Genomic DNA, 20,066 nt, shown 5'->3' on the forward strand with positions numbered 1-20,066 from the left:
AGTAAACAATAAGCAAATTAATAAACTCACACATCAAATTGAAGAACCCTAATTATACAATACCTAAATTAAACAACCCTAATTGAAGAATCCTAATTCTTAATACGTATTCTCTTCTAAGCCCAAACACATCAGTCCTATATTGATTTGTTTGTTGCTCATCAATGATAAACCAACATATTATTGGAAATACTATAAAAATTGATACTTACCGAAGATCTGAAGAATAGCCGTAAATTTGACGAACAAACGTAGATCCGAAAAACCGTCGAATATCTGAAGAATAGTCGTGAGTTAAGGAAAAAATTAGATAGTCGTGAGAAGAACAATCGTCTTTCTTCTTTTGTCTTCAACCTTTCTCTTTGGTCGTCTTCAACATATTTCTTCTTTCTCTGTTTCTCTTTCTCTTGTTTAGTGTTTAAAAACAAGCCTAAAAGTAAAAGTAAAAATTAAAAAGCAAAAGTAATAATAATAGGTTCATAGCTAGTATAGTACTTACAACAGAAATAAATTAAATATTATTATAATAATATTATAATAATTATATAAATTTTATATAATTATCTTTTCAACCGGAAAAAATCGATTTGTTTTTCAGGTTCAGTCGGACGGTTGGACCGGATTTTGACCGGTTCGAAAGGTGACCGTTTTGAAGATAAAACCCGGACCGCTCAACAAACCGTTTTGCGGTCGGACCGGTTGAACCGCTGGTCAGACCGCATATTTTAAAACCTTGGTTAGTTGGATTTATTTTCAGAAATTCAAGCCTTTTTCGAGACATTATTTTGTCAATTTTTTCCAACATGTGTAAAATCTCATCAATCTGAATTAAAAACTTGCATCCTACTAATATATAATCTCAGACAGTAAACACAGATTTTTTTAGTCACCAATTGATTTCTCTGGCTACCTATTGAGATGAAAAAACTTTATTATTTTAAAAGGATATTACTTATTTAATTTTAATATATCAAAAATTAAAATAAAACATATATAATAACAAATAAAACAACTAATATAAAAGTGTTTTCTTATATTATTTTTTTAAAATATAAAAGAAAATATTAAACTCAAAGTCCTTGAGCATATATAGTCAGAAGTCAACCAGGTCAACGGATTCCATATAATTTTATTGGAAAAAAAGCTTAGACTTTTGTGTCAATTAGGAAATGCAATTATTTGACTAATGCAACCACCTGGGGTTACTATTAATGAATCTTGACTAAGGCTTGTTTGGAATTAATTACTTCTAGTTGTAATGATAAGAAGAGGAATGGATGGGTGAAAAATAGAGGACAAAATAAGGCAAACTAAACTATTTCATTTGAACTTATTAAAAAATACACTACAGTTATTTTTAAATGTGACTAGATAGAGCGTAAACTGAATTACTCGATGAATTTGAGTCGGAGCATTTAACTGAATTAATACTAACAAAATATTTGATAGCAAATATATGCTGAAATGAAGTTTATATGATGTTATGTATATAAAAAAAATGTAATATATAGTTCTCAGTATTATAGTTAGAATCACTCTCAAAATTAAACAAGTTTATATATTTTCAGCTTTAATTATATATGAGAAGAAATTCTCATATTGACATTACTTTCATACTGAGCTATCTCCGTTCCTAGTTTAAAAAATAATACTAATAAAAAAAGTACAATTAAATATTTTGATAGATGATTTAAATAATTAAATAAGTAATATATATATATATATATATATATATATATATATGATGTTTGTTGATATGATAGTAATTTATTTCAAAATAATATAAAATGATCTAGTTAAACAAGTAGCTCACATTAATCTTTCCATTTATTGACCTCAATTTATGAATGAATGAAAAGAGTAAGGAAGGAAGGAATGAAACAAAGGGAAAGGTAAAACATAGAGAAAGTTGAGGCTTTTATTATGTTTATTTGTTTGTGCTTTGGTTTATGTGTTTGGATGTGGTTTGTTCCGAAGCTAGTTATGTTTCAGATTTATTCTAGGTTGGTTATTTGGGTTTAATTGGAAGATAATGGGAGTTATTTTTTTAATCTGTATTTTCTTTCATTAGACTTAGTACAACAACATGTGTTGTACTCATTGGTTAATGAAGTATTCATTCCCGAACCTAATTTTCATTTTACTACCCGACCTTGATCCCGGTGGATATCTTTATTTCTATAATCATCCTCGATTTGTCGAATACCCGGTTTCTAATGTGTGCCTTATTACCCGATTAAAGTGTGAAATATAACTTTATTAAATATACGTAATTTTAAATTAGTAATATCAACATTTTTAAAACACAAAAAAAATATTATTTACTTACATACTTATGAAAAAAAAATTAAAGAATGAAGAAAAAAATTAAAGAATGAAAGAAAATAAAAAGTTAAGAAGTTAGGTTGAAAAATAAGAGTGAAGAGAGAGAAAATAAATTTTATTATTAAAAAAATGGAAGACAAAAAGTCAAAAGATAGAGTTTTTTAAAAAAAAAAATTAAGTGAAGTGTGGATAAGTAAAATAAATGATAAATATTTAATGTAAGATGATTTTTATCCTAGTTGGATTTTCCACGCTAAAATTAACGTGTTTTTATGTATTAATTGCTATTTGGTTTGATTTTTGATTATCTCATTGAAACATACGAAGAGAGAAAGAGTAATTATGTTGCAATTGTTATTAAGTTGTTTTTCCCAAAAAGTGATTTTAGAGCATTTGGTTGGATTCATTAAATTTCTTGTGTGCCAAATGGATGAGAAAATTTTGATCGGAATAAATAAGCTAACCTTGACAAATTTTTCATTTTAGAAACGCAAGTAGCTTGATTTGTTGATTTGCATAGATTTGTTTAGGCCTGTACAAGGCATGACAAAACCAAACACGACGAGGGATGAAGATTGGAAATTCTTAATTGGAAAATATCTACTACAATGAGGCAGTTAGTTGACAAAAATATTTTTCACCACATTGTAGAAAAAAACGATGCGCGAGCACTTTGAATGAAGTTGGAGTTGATTTTCAAGAAAGGTTCTTCTAGGAACAAGGCGATGATAATTAGGTGACTCATGAACTGTAAGTACAAAGACATTGAGAGTATGACAAATTAATAGTAAGTTTATTGTCTCGGTGAATTAGAAGACATCCATGGAGATGACTCTTGATGATGAGCTATATGCTCTACTATTTCTTAGCTCGTTACCGAACAATTGGGAAACATTGGTGATTTCATTAAAAAATTTAGCGACAGTTGATATTCTAACTATGAACATTGTTAAATATAGTCTTTTCAACAAAGAGGCTTGAAGAATAGAGAAATGTGAATCAACTTTCGAATTCCTAATAGGTGTCCGTCAAATCCCTTAGAAGATTTTTGCATTTCTTTCTGACCAAATTTGGTATATTATTACTCTAAATGTACTCTTGATGTTGTTTCTAGATTTTTTTATCTATCCGTTCTTGGATCATGTGTCATTATTATAAGAAATTAACAAAGTTCATAGTTATTGCAAGCTTCTTTCCTATATGATTGTGAATGGGCAGTTTATTAAGTGATGCATAGACACCGTGTGCATCCCATATAGATATGAACATGTTTATTTTGTCTATTATCATGAGTATTAAAATAAGCAAACTAAAGGATAAAACAATGTCTTGGTGTGATATTGGGTCAACTAACAATCTGCTTGTGAGCTCAAGTACATCCCAAATTTGCGGGATTAAAATTTCTCATTTTTCCAATTTTCTAGTTTTGAGTATTACGCAAAGATGAAAGATTGCACAAATGTGAGGATGTCTCTCTTCTTCCACTTTTCGTAAAACTTGGACCATCATTCATCATGAAATACTCAAACGTTTTACCATCTCTTTTAATTCTTATTTTCTTCTAATTTTAATTCTTATGACAAATTTAGAAAAATCCAAGGATAAGATTGAATTATCCTCACTTTATTTTTTACAACACTTAACAAGTTATCCTTATTTTATTTTTTAAAAACACTTAACAAGTTGTCCTCTTGATTTTTTATAACACTTACATATTAAACAAATAATATTTTAGTCATTTAACCTAAACAATTCACTTTTTACCAAATCAGAGAGAAAAAAAAAAAGTCTACATCAAACAAGCTTGAGCAGAAAGTTCATTGACCTCACTCAAGTGGAGAAGAATGGACTGCTCAATGGATCATACATTCCAGCAATAAACGCAAACAGAATGCAGACAAGGAGGATGCCTATTATGGAAGTGCGCAAAACCTGGTCACAATTGCTATTGAGGAGGAGCATATCATCCGGGTCAATTTGATTACCAGATTGTAGATCCCCAACACTTAGGTCATGATCATCCATGTCCCTTTCCATCCCACAGATTTCACCACTAAGTTGTTGCAGATCAGAAACACTTGTATTTGAACATCTTTTGCACAAGCAATTACCGCCAAGATAGGTTGGTAGAGTCGGAATATACTGCATAAGCACTTTCTTGTACATCTGGCCTTCGATTTTCAGCTTTTGGAGGGTGATTGGTTTCAAAACCTGTGGAAGTAAAAATGCTATACTAAATATAAACCGAATTGATAAAGATATGAGCATGTCTTAATGTGATCTAGGGCTTACTTTGAAAAAGGTTTGTGCAACTACTCGAGCAACTGGAGGTAACCGAATAATAAATAAGTAGCCGAGACGATTTGGGAAGTGATCTTGAAGAAGAGAAGAACAAACCCTCACCATTTGCATAGGAAATCTCATGGGGGTCAACCCATCACAATCCAATAAAACAGTTATTTTTGGATGTTCTGGGTCAACTAGATGCAGTATGCCATGCTCTACCTGGGAAACTGAAATAACAACCTCAATCCATACATGTGCTTCAATTGAACAGGAAAAATAAAGAACCAATGTTAGAAGACCCCTCCATTTTTTACACATGAAATCCCAAATAGCAGTTAATTTTTTTGTGATTATATATTTTCTTTTATTACCCCCCTATAAATGAATTCAGATACCAACTGTTTTGGATTTGGGAAAGTTTAAAACATACCACCTTAAGCAAACAACATTTTGCTTTTAAGTGGAATAAAATGATGAAAGGAGAAATATATGTATAGAAAATAAAGCAACAAAAATCAGTCATTTGGATCATGGTAAGAAAATAATTGGCATCATGGAAAAGAAAAAAAAAAACTAGCACCAAACAAAAAATATAGCTATTGTATTTGGCGATTTTCAATGATCTACAGTAGAATTTTGAAAAGAAAGGGGATTTCATACTTTTGGAGCTATAAACTATTAGAAGGAGAATGCAATTTAAAGGAAATACTAGAAGAAAACTAATTAAATGAAAGAATTTCCTAGATAAGCATAAATGTGGGAAGACAAACAACCCTAACCATTGGGGTAAATGCTCATGATAAAAGTGTGTTAGGCAATATGCCAAGTTTAATATTTTTGATGAGATCGTCGTGGTTGTGATAAAATACAAGTCTCCAATAGGCTCGTTATACTTGTAAAATGTGGACTTTTAACATGAATGATAACAAACGCAAAGTAAGTCAAACTCTAATGTAATATCTTCCTCAACCTAAAGTTTGGAGACATACACAAAAGAGATAACAAGTTTGGAACTCCTTTTTCCATCAAGAAGTAATGACTTTAGGGGAGAAAAGTTCATACCAATAACTTGAATAAACCGAGGTCTTTCATGAGATGATAGACTACTGCATGCTAGTCCTAGGCGTATGATTAGGCAAGGCTGGTGCTCCACGTCAACTCCATGCCAGTAGACCATATTTGACCATATCTCAAGTTCCTCTCCTTGAAGAATATTGTAGGTCTCTCTCCATCGGATTGTCTTCTTAATTGACGATAGGAAGAATGGAAAATTTCCATTTGCAGCAGTGAAAAATCTGAGGAGTTCATCTTCATTTAATCTGCATAAACAACACCATATCATGCTAGCAGCCTCTTATTTCGAGTGTCCCATATTGTGATTTTTTTTAGTTGGCTCACCTTCCCGGTAAACTTATTTCCTGAATCTCAAGTTCTGCTTGGAGCTGATGCAACCAGTTCTTGGGGGACTGGATTTCAGAAGCCTCGCTAGGAATACTTCAAAATAGAAAAATAAGAGGAAGCAACATAAACAATTAGCTAGTCAAAGAGAAGACTACTCTGAAAAAATTTGTATCAGACTAATATTTGCATCACTAAAGATCAAAAGATACAATACCTATTGAAAGGCTCAGAAATAGGACACAATGTAATGAAATATCCAAATTATTAATCGATACAGTTCAAACTACTATTGATGAAAAAATATATATAAAGCACAAGAAAAGATGGCATTTGGTTGGACATTTCATGTAAATTGTGTGGGGAGAAAGGATCAATGGGTTCTTTCTCCAGACCTTGGATCAATTATGAAAGGAGGAATCTGCACCGGATGAAATTTATTTATTTATTTTGTTTGATCAGATTCGAACATTTTTGCATCTGTTTTTTCTTCCCTTCTGTTTCACTTTTATTGTTCAAAAGTGAATGCATTATTTTTATTAATGTTATAAAAAAGACATTTCGTATTAATGCTATAAAAGTTGACCTTATTTAAAAAGAAAACTTTACTTTCAATAGTCCATATGCAAGTTTAACAAATTCCATCACCAGATTGGAGTCGTGATGTGTATCAAGACAAACCATCTTCCATATTTGAGAATAAGACTACAGCTAATACCAAAAATATAAATTACTCCATCATGTTAAGAAATAAAGGGTCAAATAAGACATATCTTTTTTTGTAAAATTTTTCATTAAGGCTCAAGCCCATCACCTTGTAACCATGAGCTTTACAAAAGGATGGTTGAAAAGGAAAATGGAAATTATGATTCATCACTCAATAATTATGTTTATGAAGGGAATTTGAGAGTAACAGAGCTGACCAAAAGAAGAATGGTAGGAGAAGTAACTCATACCAACCCAACCCACCACATAGACTATCTTTTGGCAATTGGCATATCACCCTTAATAAACTAAGATAGTAAACCATCCCATTCAATTACTCTAAACTTGAAGAATAAAACCGTTGTTGGTATGGGTTAGCTGACTCAGATGATCCTTTCAAAAGTCTAGAGGGATTAGTTGAACTCTAGCTGCAAGTTCAAGGGATATTGATCTTTTTTCCAAATAAAAAATAAAATAAAGCAGTCTCAGATGCTTGAAATTGTCAATGACATTCTGAACTCTTTCTCCAGAACAAGTCTCCATCAGTAACTATTTCACATTTTAAAGTCCATTTTACATACCTTGCAGTTGGAGTATCTTGTAGACTCTGTGATTCTGCCTGCAATTCTGAAGAAGCCTGCTGATCAGTCACGTGTGAACCATCTCTAGCATCTGAATCAATATTTTGACTCTCAGAATGATCAAAGAATGCAGTAGCAATGGAAAGCACTAACAGTGGCCTGGATAATGTCTGCCAATATTGATTTATCAAAGAAATAACCCCCATCGATTACAAGAGAGTAACGTTACATAAAGGAATTATTTCATAAAATAGAATCAACCTGCACCCCATTGATCAGACACTTTAAAGGAGCCCATTTTTGTATCCATTTGACAGGTGGAACACAAAGAACCTGCAAAGCCTGGATACCACACCACAAGAAAGGACATCTAGCCCTCGAGAATCTACGCACTGCCTCTAGTGCAACTACCTTGACCACAAATAATGCTGCATTACCAACAGGCGATGCTCTCCTATATTTAGGTTTCAATGTGATAGGCATAGATGTTGCAGTAGAAGAAGCAGTGGCGGATGACCCCAGACATCTTTTTGGCATCTTAGTGCTCCTTAAAGTAAAATTTCTGTATGAGTCTCCCATTGAGAGTAAACATCAGAGTTCATTCAAGATTTACAAGATAACGATCCTTCCTCTTGTTCTTAAATGCTATATTTCCACTGACAAAGCACAAATTACAGGGTATCAACCTGTAAGAACAAAGATAAAACTAAATATTTATAGAGATTACCAAACTTTAGATCGTACAAATTTCAGATTTCTGGTAAAAACATGTATTTTCCATCTGTAGTGATTAAAGTCATTCAGCCTAAGTTTTGATAATTCAATTCCAGGATCAACAACGGACAAATCTAGAACTCTTTTCAATAGACCATGATCTAAAGGACAATGAATCATGAAACTTGAGCAAAGTAATGCAGTGATCGCTGATCACTAGAGAGTTTTAAGAATTTTCAGAAAAAGTGCAATTAAGAGAAAAAAACGTTCGATCTAAATCTAAAACAGAAGAAAAGAGGCATTTATAGGAGATATTTAGCTAAGAGAAAGGAAAATCGTGACCTGATTCATGAAGCATGTATTGATTTGCAGATCAGGAGTGGAGTAAGAATTGAACGATAGTTGAATGATCAATCTCCCGCTTTGTTTGATACTGTTGAAAGAGAAAACGACAGTTTCTCAAGTAATTGGAAATGTTGTGATCTGTTGGCCACACTATCATGGTGATCGGTATCTGGCTTCGCTCATGCGATTCACTCTTTCGCCGAGTCCTACAGGCTTCTGAGAAAGACAACAGAACTTGTGCAGAATTACCTCGAAGCCCCTGAAATTTCTGATTTTCTTTTTTAAAGTGAATATTTATTTTATTAATATATTAAAATGTAAAAAAAATTATTTTAAAATAAGTATATATATAAATCATGAGTAAATTATAATAAGTAGTAAGCCATTGTGATTAAGATGTAGTCGAAATAAACAAATAGAGGCTCTCTCGAAGTCCCCATTATTTAGCCCGTGCATTTGCACGAGTAATAATATAAAAAACCGTGAAAAAAATTACGAATAACATTTTTAATTTTATTTTTAACTGTTTTAAGTTTATGGTGAGTCAACCCACAATCTGACCCAAAATTTAATTTACTCAACATCATTATATATTAGTTAGTTAAAAAGTTAAATTTATATTAATATTAAAACGTCCCGCGTTTATCAAATTTGGCGTTGAATTTAAAATATAAAGTCTTTGTAGCCTAGTTGGTTAAAGAGTTATACTTGTTTTGTTAGGTTGCAAGTTCAAAACATACCTCTAGCATCTTTAATTTTATTTTTAACCGTTTTAAATTTAAAAACGGATCAACCCACAATCCGACCTAAGTATCCAAATTAACCACAGCTCTCGACCCGGCAATCCGGACACTTTAAAAATTAAGCATCATTATATATATATAGATTAGGCAATTCTTACCTGATCAAAGGGAATCGACTCAACAAAGCCAAATTTTTATTTTTGTGAGAGACTATTATGTTAATACAATTTGAAATATTATGTACAACTATGCTTTAAAATAATCTTTCACAATTAGATTGATCATTACTATAGAAGTTACTTATACCCGTTATATGTCAAAAATTTAGATCATCAAGAACTAGAACTAGAACTAGAACTAAAACGAACTTGTTCGAAAATTCGAGTATCTTAGTGATATGAAATTATCTATTTGGATCACTTATCCAAATTTATTTAATTACACATTCATTATTTTTTTTTTATAATTTGAATCTAATTCAAAATGATCTATTTATTTTATAAATAAGTTTGATAATTTTTTTATTAAAATTAATGTAACTATTAACCAAATAAATATCAAATTCCGTTTCATTAAAATATAAAAATAATATTAAAAACTATTTTACAAAAATTTAAAATTTAAAATATTAAATATTAAAGTTTTTATTTTTAAAATATTAGTTCTTACTTTTTTTAATTTGTGTCAACAATTCAAATCACTCAAACATTATTTCACTTAAATTATTATTATTATCTCACTTAATTTATTAATTAAAATATTATAATATTATTTTATTTAAATTATTATTATTTATTTTATTTATATATATCAATATTTTTTTAAAAAAAATATTCAAAAAATATCAATAAATCAAAATGACAAAATAATTTATTTATATAATATATATTTTTAAATTATTATTAATTTTATGATAAAATTGTATTTTATATAATTATAAAAAAAAATTATAATATATGTTACATTATTTTTAATAGTGTTTAAGGACAATATATTATTCTTATGGACTTACAATAGGATAGATTATGTTTAAAATATATATTTAATGAGAAATGATTAAGAGATAAATTTGAAAGAATATGGCACAATCTAATTTGTTGAAAAAATAATAAATTTTCTCTGTTATTTCGATACTACCTATGCAGGTAGTGCATGTATCCAGACAAGCACAACCACTTATAAAAAGAGAAAAAAATCAACAAATAAAGTGGGTGATACTTCACTTTTGTGTATAAGTGTTATTAGTGGAATTCAGTATGTATGGGTAATATCAAAATAATTTTATCCTCATCCTTTATCATTTTCTCAGTCAGTAATGTGGTGACACTAAGGATGACAATGAGGCGGTTCAGGGTGGGGATGCATTTACCATCCCCGTCCCATTTTAATTTCGGAGATTTTTTTAATATCATCCCCGCCCCGTTCAGTTTTTTTTTGGTTTTGGAGAATCTCGCGAGACACCGTTAATATTTTTTTATTAAAAATAAATAAATAAAAATTATACAATAAAATTATATAAACGATTTCTTTAATATAATATATATTGTAATATATTAAAATTTTATATTATTATAAAAAAAATAACCTTACTACTCTTATAAAATATAACGAATAAATAAATATATTGTTTATTTAATATATTTAATTATGTTTATGGTGTTCGGGGTAAAATCGGAGTGAAATCGGGGTAAAATCGGGACGGGGTGGGGCGGGGACACAAATACCATTCTCGTCTATCTCCGTTTGGTTTCGGGAAAAAACTGTCCTAAACGGGGCAATTCGGTTCGGTTTTCATGAGGCGGTTTCAAATTGCCATCCTTAGGTGACACATAAGTCCTCTTCCATTCTCTCTTATAAATTTCCTCTCTTATCCCTTCTCATATTTTATATTCACTTAATATTTTTGTTTGAAATAATAAGTAATAAAATAATTTTAAATTATGATTGTTTTTTAAATTAATAATTATAATATATATATATATATAATCTATTTAAAATATTAAAATTAATAATAATTTAAAATAAAATATTTGTAAACAAATATTTTAGTTTAAATTTATTAAAAAATAAATAAAATTCTAATATATATAATTATATATAATACATTTATTTAGAGTAATTATTCAAATATTTATTAAATAAATACGAAATTAAAAAAATAAATATTATTTTTTTTAATTTTTAATTTTTAATTTTAATATTATAAACTTATTTTAATAAAAAAATTATATATAAATTAACATAATTAATTTTATTAAAAAAAATAAAATTGTTAATCACATTTAAAAAATTCAAAATAAAAATAAAATATATAATAAGTTTTTTTTTTGTTTTTAATATTATGGTGAGTTGGTTTAGTTGGATTGAAAAGGCTTATAAAAAAAAATGAATACTGATTTTCTTTTAATGATAACTAATTCTTTATTATAAAAAATATAAACGAAAAGTGGTTAAAAAAATCAAGATATTCGCATTCACGGTGAAACTTCTGGAAGGAACTAGTACTTGCTGGCGGGAAATGGGAAAACTTGGTCATTTAATCTTGACGGTTATCGCCTCTAGAGAACTCAAGTCACTCCTCGAACCTTCTCGATATACCCCCGCTTCTCCTTTATAACCTCTTCCTCCCCTCTACCTCTCTTCCATTCAGAAATTGTATAATTCTTCACTATTCCGCTTTCGATCTATTGATACTTCATTCTATTGATATCATTCGTTTCCAAGAGTTTGATTGTTTGATTCCTGAGGAAGATTATATATGGCTGGTAAAGGCGAGGGACCTGCTATCGGTATCGATCTAGGAACGACTTATTCTTGTGTCGGAGTTTGGCAACATGATCGTGTTGAGATCATCGCGAATGATCAAGGCAACAGGACCACTCCGTCTTATGTTGCATTTACTGATACTGAGCGCTTGATTGGTGATGCTGCCAAAAATCAAGTCGCTATGAATCCTACCAATACTGTTTTCGGTAAGCATTCATTCTTATTTAATTGAATTATATTTTGATCTACTCGTTTTCTCTTTGTACTTAGTATAGTAAACATAGCTAATTGATTAGCACAATTATATGAATCGATCGTTTGCTGAATCGTTTTAAGTAATTTAGCATATAAGAATGCTCAATACGAGCCTTGCTATAGGATTTCCATGATGTTTTGTCGATTCAAAGAAGTTGTGAAGTTTTTCTTTGACTCTTTAGAGAAGATCGATCTAGCAGTAGAAGATGTGTTACATGAAATTGTCTCGTATTACATTGTTGCTAACAGATCTGAGATCGATCGAGGTGTAGATATATCACGTTTCATTTGGTATTTGGACAGATTATTTGGTTAACTTGTTTGATGAAATGTGAATATGTGATTAGGTTTTTGGTTGAAGGATCTAACTAATGTATGTTTTGTTTTCAGATGCTAAGCGTTTGATTGGGAGAAGGTTTAGCGATCCATCTGTGCAAAGTGACATGAAGCATTGGCCATTCAAGGTGGTAGCTGCTGGTCCTAGTGACAAGCCAATGATTGTTGTCTCCTACAAAGGTGAAGAGAAGCAGTTCTCTGCAGAAGAAATCTCTTCAATGGTACTTATCAAGATGAAGGAAATCGCAGAGGCATATCTTGGTATAACGATCAAGAACGCAGTAGTAACTGTCCCTGCTTATTTCAACGACTCCCAGAGGCAAGCAACCAAAGATGCTGGTTCCATCTCTGGACTCAACGTTATGCGCATTATCAACGAGCCAACAGCTGCAGCCATTGCGTATGGTTTGGACAAGAAAGCAAGCAGTTCTGGTGAAAAGAATGTCCTGATATTCGATCTTGGTGGTGGTACTTTCGATGTCTCGTTGCTCACCATTGAAGAGGGGATTTTCGAGGTGAAAGCCACGGCTGGTGACACGCATTTAGGAGGAGAGGATTTCGACAACAGAATGGTGAACCACTTTGTCCAAGAATTCAAGAGGAAGCACAAGAAGGACATTAGTGGTAATCCAAGAGCGTTGAGGAGATTGAGAACCGCATGTGAGAGGGCTAAAAGGACTCTCTCGTCCACAGCACAAACTACGATCGAAATTGATTCCCTATACGAAGGGATTGATTTCTATACCACGATCACGAGGGCTAGGTTCGAGGAGATGAACATGGATTTGTTCAGGAAATGCATGGAGCCGGTGGAGAAGTGCTTGAGGGACGCGAAGATGGATAAGAACAGCGTTCACGACGTGGTTCTGGTGGGCGGCTCAACCCGAATTCCGAAAGTCCAGCAACTACTGCAGGATTTCTTCAACGGGAAAGAGCTCTGTAAAAGCATTAATCCGGATGAGGCAGTAGCCTACGGTGCTGCAGTCCAGGCCGCTATCCTGAGCGGAGAAGGAAACCAGAAGGTTCAGGACTTACTTTTGTTGGATGTAACCCCACTTTCTCTTGGTCTAGAGACGGCTGGTGGAGTCATGACGGTTCTGATTCCAAGAAACACCACAATTCCAACTAAGAAGGAGCAAGTGTTCTCTACATACGCGGACAACCAGCCTGGAGTGTTGATTCAGGTCTACGAAGGGGAGAGGACGAGAACTAAAGACAATAACTTGTTAGGGAAATTTGAGCTGAGTGGCATTCCACCGGCCCCTAGGGGAGTCCCTCAGATAACGGTCTGCTTCGACATAGATGCCAACGGTATTCTGAATGTTTCGGCGGAGGATAAGACTACAGGGGTGAAGAACAAGATAACGATCACAAACGATAAAGGGCGGTTGTCGAAGGAGGAGATTGAGAAGATGGTGCAAGAAGCAGAGAAGTATAAGGAGCAGGACGAAGAGCATAAGAAGAAGGTGGAGGCTAAGAATGCGCTGGAGAATTATGCATACAATATGAGGAACACGATAAAAGATGAGAAGATTGGTGGGAAGCTATCTCCATCAGAGAAGAAGAAGATTGAGGAAGCTGTAGAGGGTGTAATCAGCTGGTTGGATGGTAATCAGCTGGGAGAGGCAGAGGAATTTGAGGACAAGATGAAGGAATTGGAGGGTTTATGTAATCCGATCATAGCCAAGATGTATCAAGGGGATGCTGGTGATGGAGGTATGATGGATGGTGATGGTCCTCTGCCTAAAGCTAGTGGAGGAGGCAGTGCCGCTGGACCTAAAATTGAAGAAGTTGATTAATTTGTGAGTGTGTTTTGGTTGCTGTTGGTTCGATTTGTCTGTCTGTTTGTATTTTTCTTTTCTTTTTTATGCGTTTCAAGTTGGCTGTGAGCCTGTAATCATCTTTGGTCTAAAATGAACTCTACTTGATTTCCAAAATGGGGTTTGTGAAAACGGTCCCTTTTCAATGGCATCAATCACCGTTTTACATCTTTACGTTCTAAACGGACATCCACGACATGGCTTATAGTGTTTTCATCGTTAGCCATTAATTACAGAAAAGGAAATGTGATAATAAATACGTAGTTTGTTGTTTCCTTATCAATACAAAATATTATATTAAAATTGTAACATGGGGTATTTAATTGATTGACGTTGATCGACCACATGTGTATGTATTAACCTTATGTTACCAACTAGTAATCAAAGTTGAAACTACTGCCCACCCAACATGTACTCTATAAGTTAAATCAATCATCTTACCTTTCTTGTAAGAAGAAAATTTTATTTGGAAGTTATATTTTGTAAGAAGAAAATTTTGAGTTGGGTTTTGATTGAAGAGAAAAAAATAATAATGAATTTTCATGAGATTCGATCTTTGCCCACAAACAACCATGAATTATATGCTCACTATGAATATTAAAGGAGCAAGTTATTTTAAAATGAGCTTAGGTAGAAAATCTCTATACACTTGATAGTGATTTGCACGTGCATGATTGGCCGATTGCTCATCAATAATGATAATTGTTTTCTTCTATGATTAATTAGCGTTTTCTTTGCACCACGTTGTTGTCTTAGGGCCTCTTATAATGGTTTTGTTTAAATCTCAAGTTAAGAAATTGTAGCCTAATTTAAGCCCATAACTATATGGAAGAGAAGTCTCTCATGAATTATATTCTGCAATCATAACAATTTGGGTAAGGGATAGTGACTCCTTCAAAATATCTTCTTTTTTTTTAAATTGTTTCTATTACTATTTCAAACTTTCTAGTGGTTTCTCTATTTGAAATTTTGAAAATTTGAAAACCAGCATACATATAGCAAATCAAATTCATATGAAAACTAAATATTGAAATTCCAAAAATAAAGATATTTTTAAGTTGATTTGTTAAATTTGACAAGGAATGATTCTCTAAAAATAAAAAGATTATATATTTGTACAAAGAAATTAATTATATATAGTAAGTAGTTGGTTGCCCAAAATAATGGGGAAAAAGATATTGCACCGAAAATCTGATCTCAGGCAATAGATAGATAGATAGATATAAACTGGTGGTGCTAAAAAGAAAGAAATCACCCTTCTTCGTTGATAATTCAATTTCAGAACCAGGCGGCCAGCAAAAGAAAGAAAGAAAGAAGAGAGAAGAAAGAAACAGTCCTGGGTTTGTTTTTCTGGGTCCAATGAGAAGCTCTCGTGTTTTTTTCTTCATATTTTCTTTCGGGAATTGCTAAAAGTTGAAGTTGAGGAGCTTCGAGAAGAGGGTCCGTCCGTCTGCCTGTTTGTCAATCTGTTTCAATAGTCTTTGAAGTAGATTTTGACTTCCTTCGTGGTCGTGGAGGCAGTTGAGAAGGTGAGAGAATTTGAGTATAACCCATTCATTAAAGACTTATTCTTCCTTCCTGGTGCCTACATTCATTCTATCTGGTTCAATTTCCCCGATAAATTTCAGTTGTGGTGAATGCGATCTGTTTTCCTGGACAAATATGGCAACTTTCAGTGCTTTGGCAATTGGGTTAAGCTTTGGATTTGGATGTATTCTTCTAGGGCTTGTTGCAGAGCTTTACTACCTTTTATGGTGGAAGAGGAGAGTCTCTAGTAGAGTTACTGAAGACCATCATTACAATAACCAAACCATTACCAAAGAACCATCCCATCATCTGTTTTGTTGGAGAAAGTCAATTTCTTTAGATAGTGATGAGGTCACTAATTCAGTGACAAAGACGTCAGAGACCATTGATGAACATGAACCAGACCTTGAATTGGGAGTAGTGGGAGGGAAGGATTTGGTGATCAAGGGATTTGGTGAAGAAGGTGTGGAGTGTGAGATCATGAGGCTGCACAATCTATGTGGGCCTACTAGGTTTTTGTTCACAATCAAGGAGGAAACGAAAGAGGATATGGAATCTGATGATGGGAAATCGAGAAGCAGAAAAAGGTCGAGAACTAGAAGCTTAAGCGACATTCTTGTGACGATTGAGTCAACAACAACCCCTTTGGCTTCACCATTGAAAACCCAAAACTTTGATTCATACAATCACCATGGGTTTAATCCCCTGTTCGAACAGTTAACTGAGTCAGAGCTTAATAGGCTGAGATCTTCACCCCCTCCCAAGTTCAAGTTCATGAGAGATGCTGAGGACAAGCTGATGAAAAGGTTAATTGAAGAAGAGGCTGAGAGAAAAGCCCTCAAAGATACTCAAAGATTAGCTGCTGCTTTTGATGATGATGATGATGAAGATGAAGATGAAGAGGAAGAGGTTCATCCTTGAACTGGTTCACATGAGGTACTTACTTCCATTGGCTTCATGTTATGAGAATCAAAATCTTAGTGTCTATTCATATTTTTTCATTTTCTTTTCACTGTTTGTTGTGATTTGGATGTTAATTAATAGACTTAGAGATTAGAGAGAATGAAAATAGTAGAAATAATAGTAGTAATAGTAGTGCATCATGATCATGATCATCATGATCATGATCTGTAATGTAACGAGTGTGAAAATCAAATTCTAATCTTTTTCTTCCCAGGGCCTAATTCGAATAACTGTTTACTTCCTTTGATTTGGGCATTTGTTATTATTATTCATTCCTGTTTGTTGACATACAATTGAAAATAGACCACCCCCACCATTAACCAGCAGCAGTATTATTATTAGCTCATGAGCTTATTAGGTTAGCTTGGTGGTGGATGAGTGAGGAATAATAATAATTCTGTGGACAGTAGACAGATAGACATTCTCTCTGTCAATTTGGTTTGTATATATTATAATTGTCCTGGTTGGGTTGGGTTGTGTATGTGGGGTTGCTTTTCTTTTTCCCAACAATTTTTAATCCCACCACTCAAACTAAACTAAATTATATTCATGGCTGCCATTTCATTGTTTTATTCTTCAATTGCCAACTTGTCGTGTTTTTGTGTTTTGTTGTGTTGGCTTAATCTCTCCACACAATAGGCCATAGTCGTGTTTTGAGTGAGAATCAAATAACCCACAACTTTAATCAATTGTTCTTAACGGGAATTAAACTAAAATCTTTATTGCTTTTCTTTTTGATTTTATGGTAGGAATTGTGGTTTGGGTTAATAATTTATAAGTAGGGTAGGGTACCATACTTTATAGTATATATTATTCAATTTGACAATAAGGCTGGCAAAATGTAATTGTCTAAAGGGAAAAGTTTTGGGGGGGCAAAAACGTAAGACACTCTTCTTATAAAGAAAGTTGTTCATTTCAAAATTCAAATTAGATGACTTCCCTGCACGCTTACTACACTTATGAATATGATTGATTGATTATATGCATTCCAACTATAAACTTATCATAATTTAATAAGAACAACAAAATCATTTTCAAACAATTTAATTATTTTTATTAAATATATATATATATATATTTAGACTATGAATTATATTATAGAGAATATTAACATAATACTCAACCTTATCATCAAGTTGCAGTGCTCACATTTAATCAAAGTTTATTTTAGTTGAAACAAGCAAATTAAAAGTTGAACTAAAGACAATATGCTTATGGAGATAATATTTAAAACTAATGAAATCAAACATTATTCACTTATAAAGATTGAAAACTCCTTAATTATTTTTAAATATTTTAAATAGAATCTTAGAAAATAACAAAAATTATATTTATTGCCTATTTTCAAACAACCAATTTATCAACTGTCCAAAGTCACAACACTTTTTTTTTAAAAAAAAGTGCTAATAGGTGCACTGGTAAGTAATTTAAATTTCATAAATTAGGTGTGATTGAATAAAATTTCGCGTGTAAATATAATAAGTAGGTTAGCTGAAAATATTGACCAATTTGATAAAATTACTCTACTTATAAAATGAACATATATTAATTGAATTTCATCTCTTTTTCTTCTTCAATTCACACTAAACTTCTTTTAAATTGAAGTGTAGGCATAATTACAGATAGTCTAGTTTTCAACATTAAAAAGAAAATTTCCACACTTAATTGTTATTTCATTTAGTTGATGGAATTATAATTTTATTTTAATATATATATATATATATTATTTAAAATAAATCTTACATAATAAAATAAAATGAAAAGGTTTCCTAAGAAAAATGGTAAAAATGATTAGAAACTCATTAATTTTTGTTTGAGAACTACTAAGTTCATTTCAGATTTCTTTTTGAATTAACATTTTTTTGTACTAATTTTTAAATAGTTATTTTTCTATTATTAGAAAAAAAATGCAAATTACTTGAATGATCATTCAATTATTCTGATCTCTTATTATAGTACTCAAACTATTTTTTAAAACAAATAATTTCTCATAATTTCAGAAAATTACCAAAATGGCAATTTTTTTAAACAAAGTCTATAAATAAAAGCCCTACAACTGATTTTTTTAACAAAAATAAAACTAATCCTTTTTAGAAATGTTGGTCTATATATAAAATAATTATATATCTTTTGCAATAATAAAAAAAATATATTTTTCATTGTACAATCATGTGTACAAAGAGAAACAATTAATAAATGAGAAGAGTGATACTTCACTTTTGTTTATATGTGTTATTTTATAAGTGAGATATAGACATAACACTTATAGTATAAGAAATAATTGAGAATTTGGAGGAGAGAATGATGTGGCATCAATCATTGGTTGAAAAAATGAAAAAATAAGTGGAAAGAAGGAAGAGAGAAATTCTTTAATTTTTTCAATCAATCGAATTGCACCATCATTTCATCACTCAAATTCCTTCTCCCAATTATTTCTCTATATATTTTATATATAAAAATTTAAATTACTATCTCTCATAATTATTTAATTCTCAACCTATAATATAATATATATATATTAAATAAATATTCATTTTTGATAATTATATATCGATAAAATCTATATATATTTATAAATAAATAAATAAATATAGAGGAGGGAATGGGAGATGGAATGATGTGTCACTACATCACTGATTATTTTGTTATTTTTTTGGCTAATCAAATTGCACCACATCATTCTCTCCCCCTGAATTCCCACTCTCAATCATTTATCATAAATATATATATTTTCTCAATTTAATTATATATATATATATATAATTATGAAACTTTTATATTAATTTAACAATAAAAAAGCTAACCGATAACCTAACTGAATCGATAGCTTACCGGTTTTATTTTACCAGTTTATTGGTTAACCGATTCAATGATTTCGGTTAATCAGTTCGATCTAACTATTTTTCTAGCACCGATAATAATTTAATCATATATATTTATATTAGTTATTTTTGTAAATACTAGATATATTATAAATAATATTTAATAATATATTAGTTATTTTTAAATATTAAATTATAATTTGTATAAAATTATTTTTAAAAAAAATTAATTTATATGAATATTAGTTTAAAAATAAAAAATTTTAAATATATTATATTGTTATAATAATATAATATATTATAAAATATTTCTAAATATATCTATCAAATATTATTATAATATATTATAACATAGATAAAAAATAGAGAATAACATAAAAAGAATTTTGAAAAAAAATATCATTTAATAAATTTAATTAATACTTAATTTAAAAAATTGAATTACCAGTTCACGATTAAACCAGTTAACCGCCTGGTACA

The 20,066-nt window shown here is 31.1% G+C and overlaps 3 protein-coding genes across 3 annotated transcripts; 2 read left to right on the forward strand and 1 right to left on the reverse strand.

Annotated features, from left to right (window-relative positions):
- Positions 1–4,044: 4,044 nt before the first annotated feature.
- LOC124921562 lies at positions 4,045–8,577 on the reverse strand. Its single transcript, XM_047462237.1, has 7 exons — positions 8,352–8,577; positions 7,557–7,981; positions 7,296–7,465; positions 6,010–6,105; positions 5,674–5,930; positions 4,618–4,838; positions 4,045–4,536 (listed from the first exon to the last, which is right to left on the reverse strand). Exons 2-7 carry the CDS (start codon positions 7,872–7,874, stop codon positions 4,156–4,158), a joined length of 1,443 nt encoding a protein of 480 aa, XP_047318193.1. The 5' UTR covers positions 7,875–7,981; positions 8,352–8,577; the 3' UTR covers positions 4,045–4,155.
- A 3,165-nt stretch (positions 8,578–11,742) lies between these two features.
- LOC124920782 (heat shock cognate 70 kDa protein 2-like) lies at positions 11,743–14,448 on the forward strand. Its single transcript, XM_047461337.1, has 2 exons — positions 11,743–12,069; positions 12,509–14,448. The coding sequence occupies exons 1-2, from the start codon at positions 11,856–11,858 to the stop codon at positions 14,251–14,253; spliced, it is 1,959 nt and encodes a 652-aa protein (XP_047317293.1). The 5' UTR covers positions 11,743–11,855; the 3' UTR covers positions 14,254–14,448.
- A 987-nt stretch (positions 14,449–15,435) lies between these two features.
- LOC124922152 lies at positions 15,436–17,004 on the forward strand. Its single transcript, XM_047462881.1, has 2 exons — positions 15,436–15,803; positions 15,903–17,004. The coding sequence occupies exon 2, from the start codon at positions 15,937–15,939 to the stop codon at positions 16,720–16,722; it is 786 nt and encodes a 261-aa protein (XP_047318837.1). The 5' UTR covers positions 15,436–15,803; positions 15,903–15,936; the 3' UTR covers positions 16,723–17,004.
- The last annotated feature ends 3,062 nt before the right edge of the window (positions 17,005–20,066 follow it).

This window comes from Impatiens glandulifera, chromosome 1 (genome assembly GCF_907164915.1).
Source record: "Impatiens glandulifera chromosome 1, dImpGla2.1, whole genome shotgun sequence".
NCBI classification, from domain to species: Eukaryota; Viridiplantae; Streptophyta; class Magnoliopsida; order Ericales; family Balsaminaceae; genus Impatiens; species Impatiens glandulifera.

Bases quoted from the DNA above. Each gene is read 5' to 3' on its own strand.
- LOC124921562 (XM_047462237.1), bottom strand. From the start codon at position 7,874: ATGGGAGACTCATACAGAAATTTTACTTTAAGGAGCACTAAGATGCCA. The intron at 5,931-6,009 runs GTGAGCCAACTA...TTGTTTATGCAG, and splicing joins GAAATAAGTTTACCGGGAAG to ATTAAATGAAGATGAACTCC. The intron at 4,839-5,673 runs GTATGAACTTTT...TTGTTATTTCAG, and splicing joins TCGGTTTATTCAAGTTATTG to TTTCCCAGGTAGAGCATGGC.
- LOC124920782 (XM_047461337.1), top strand. From the start codon at position 11,856: ATGGCTGGTAAAGGCGAGGGACCTGCTATCGGTATCGATCTAGGAACG. The intron at 12,070-12,508 runs GTAAGCATTCAT...TTTTGTTTTCAG, and splicing joins TCCTACCAATACTGTTTTCG to ATGCTAAGCGTTTGATTGGG.
- LOC124922152 (XM_047462881.1), top strand. From the start codon at position 15,937: ATGGCAACTTTCAGTGCTTTGGCAATTGGGTTAAGCTTTGGATTTGGA.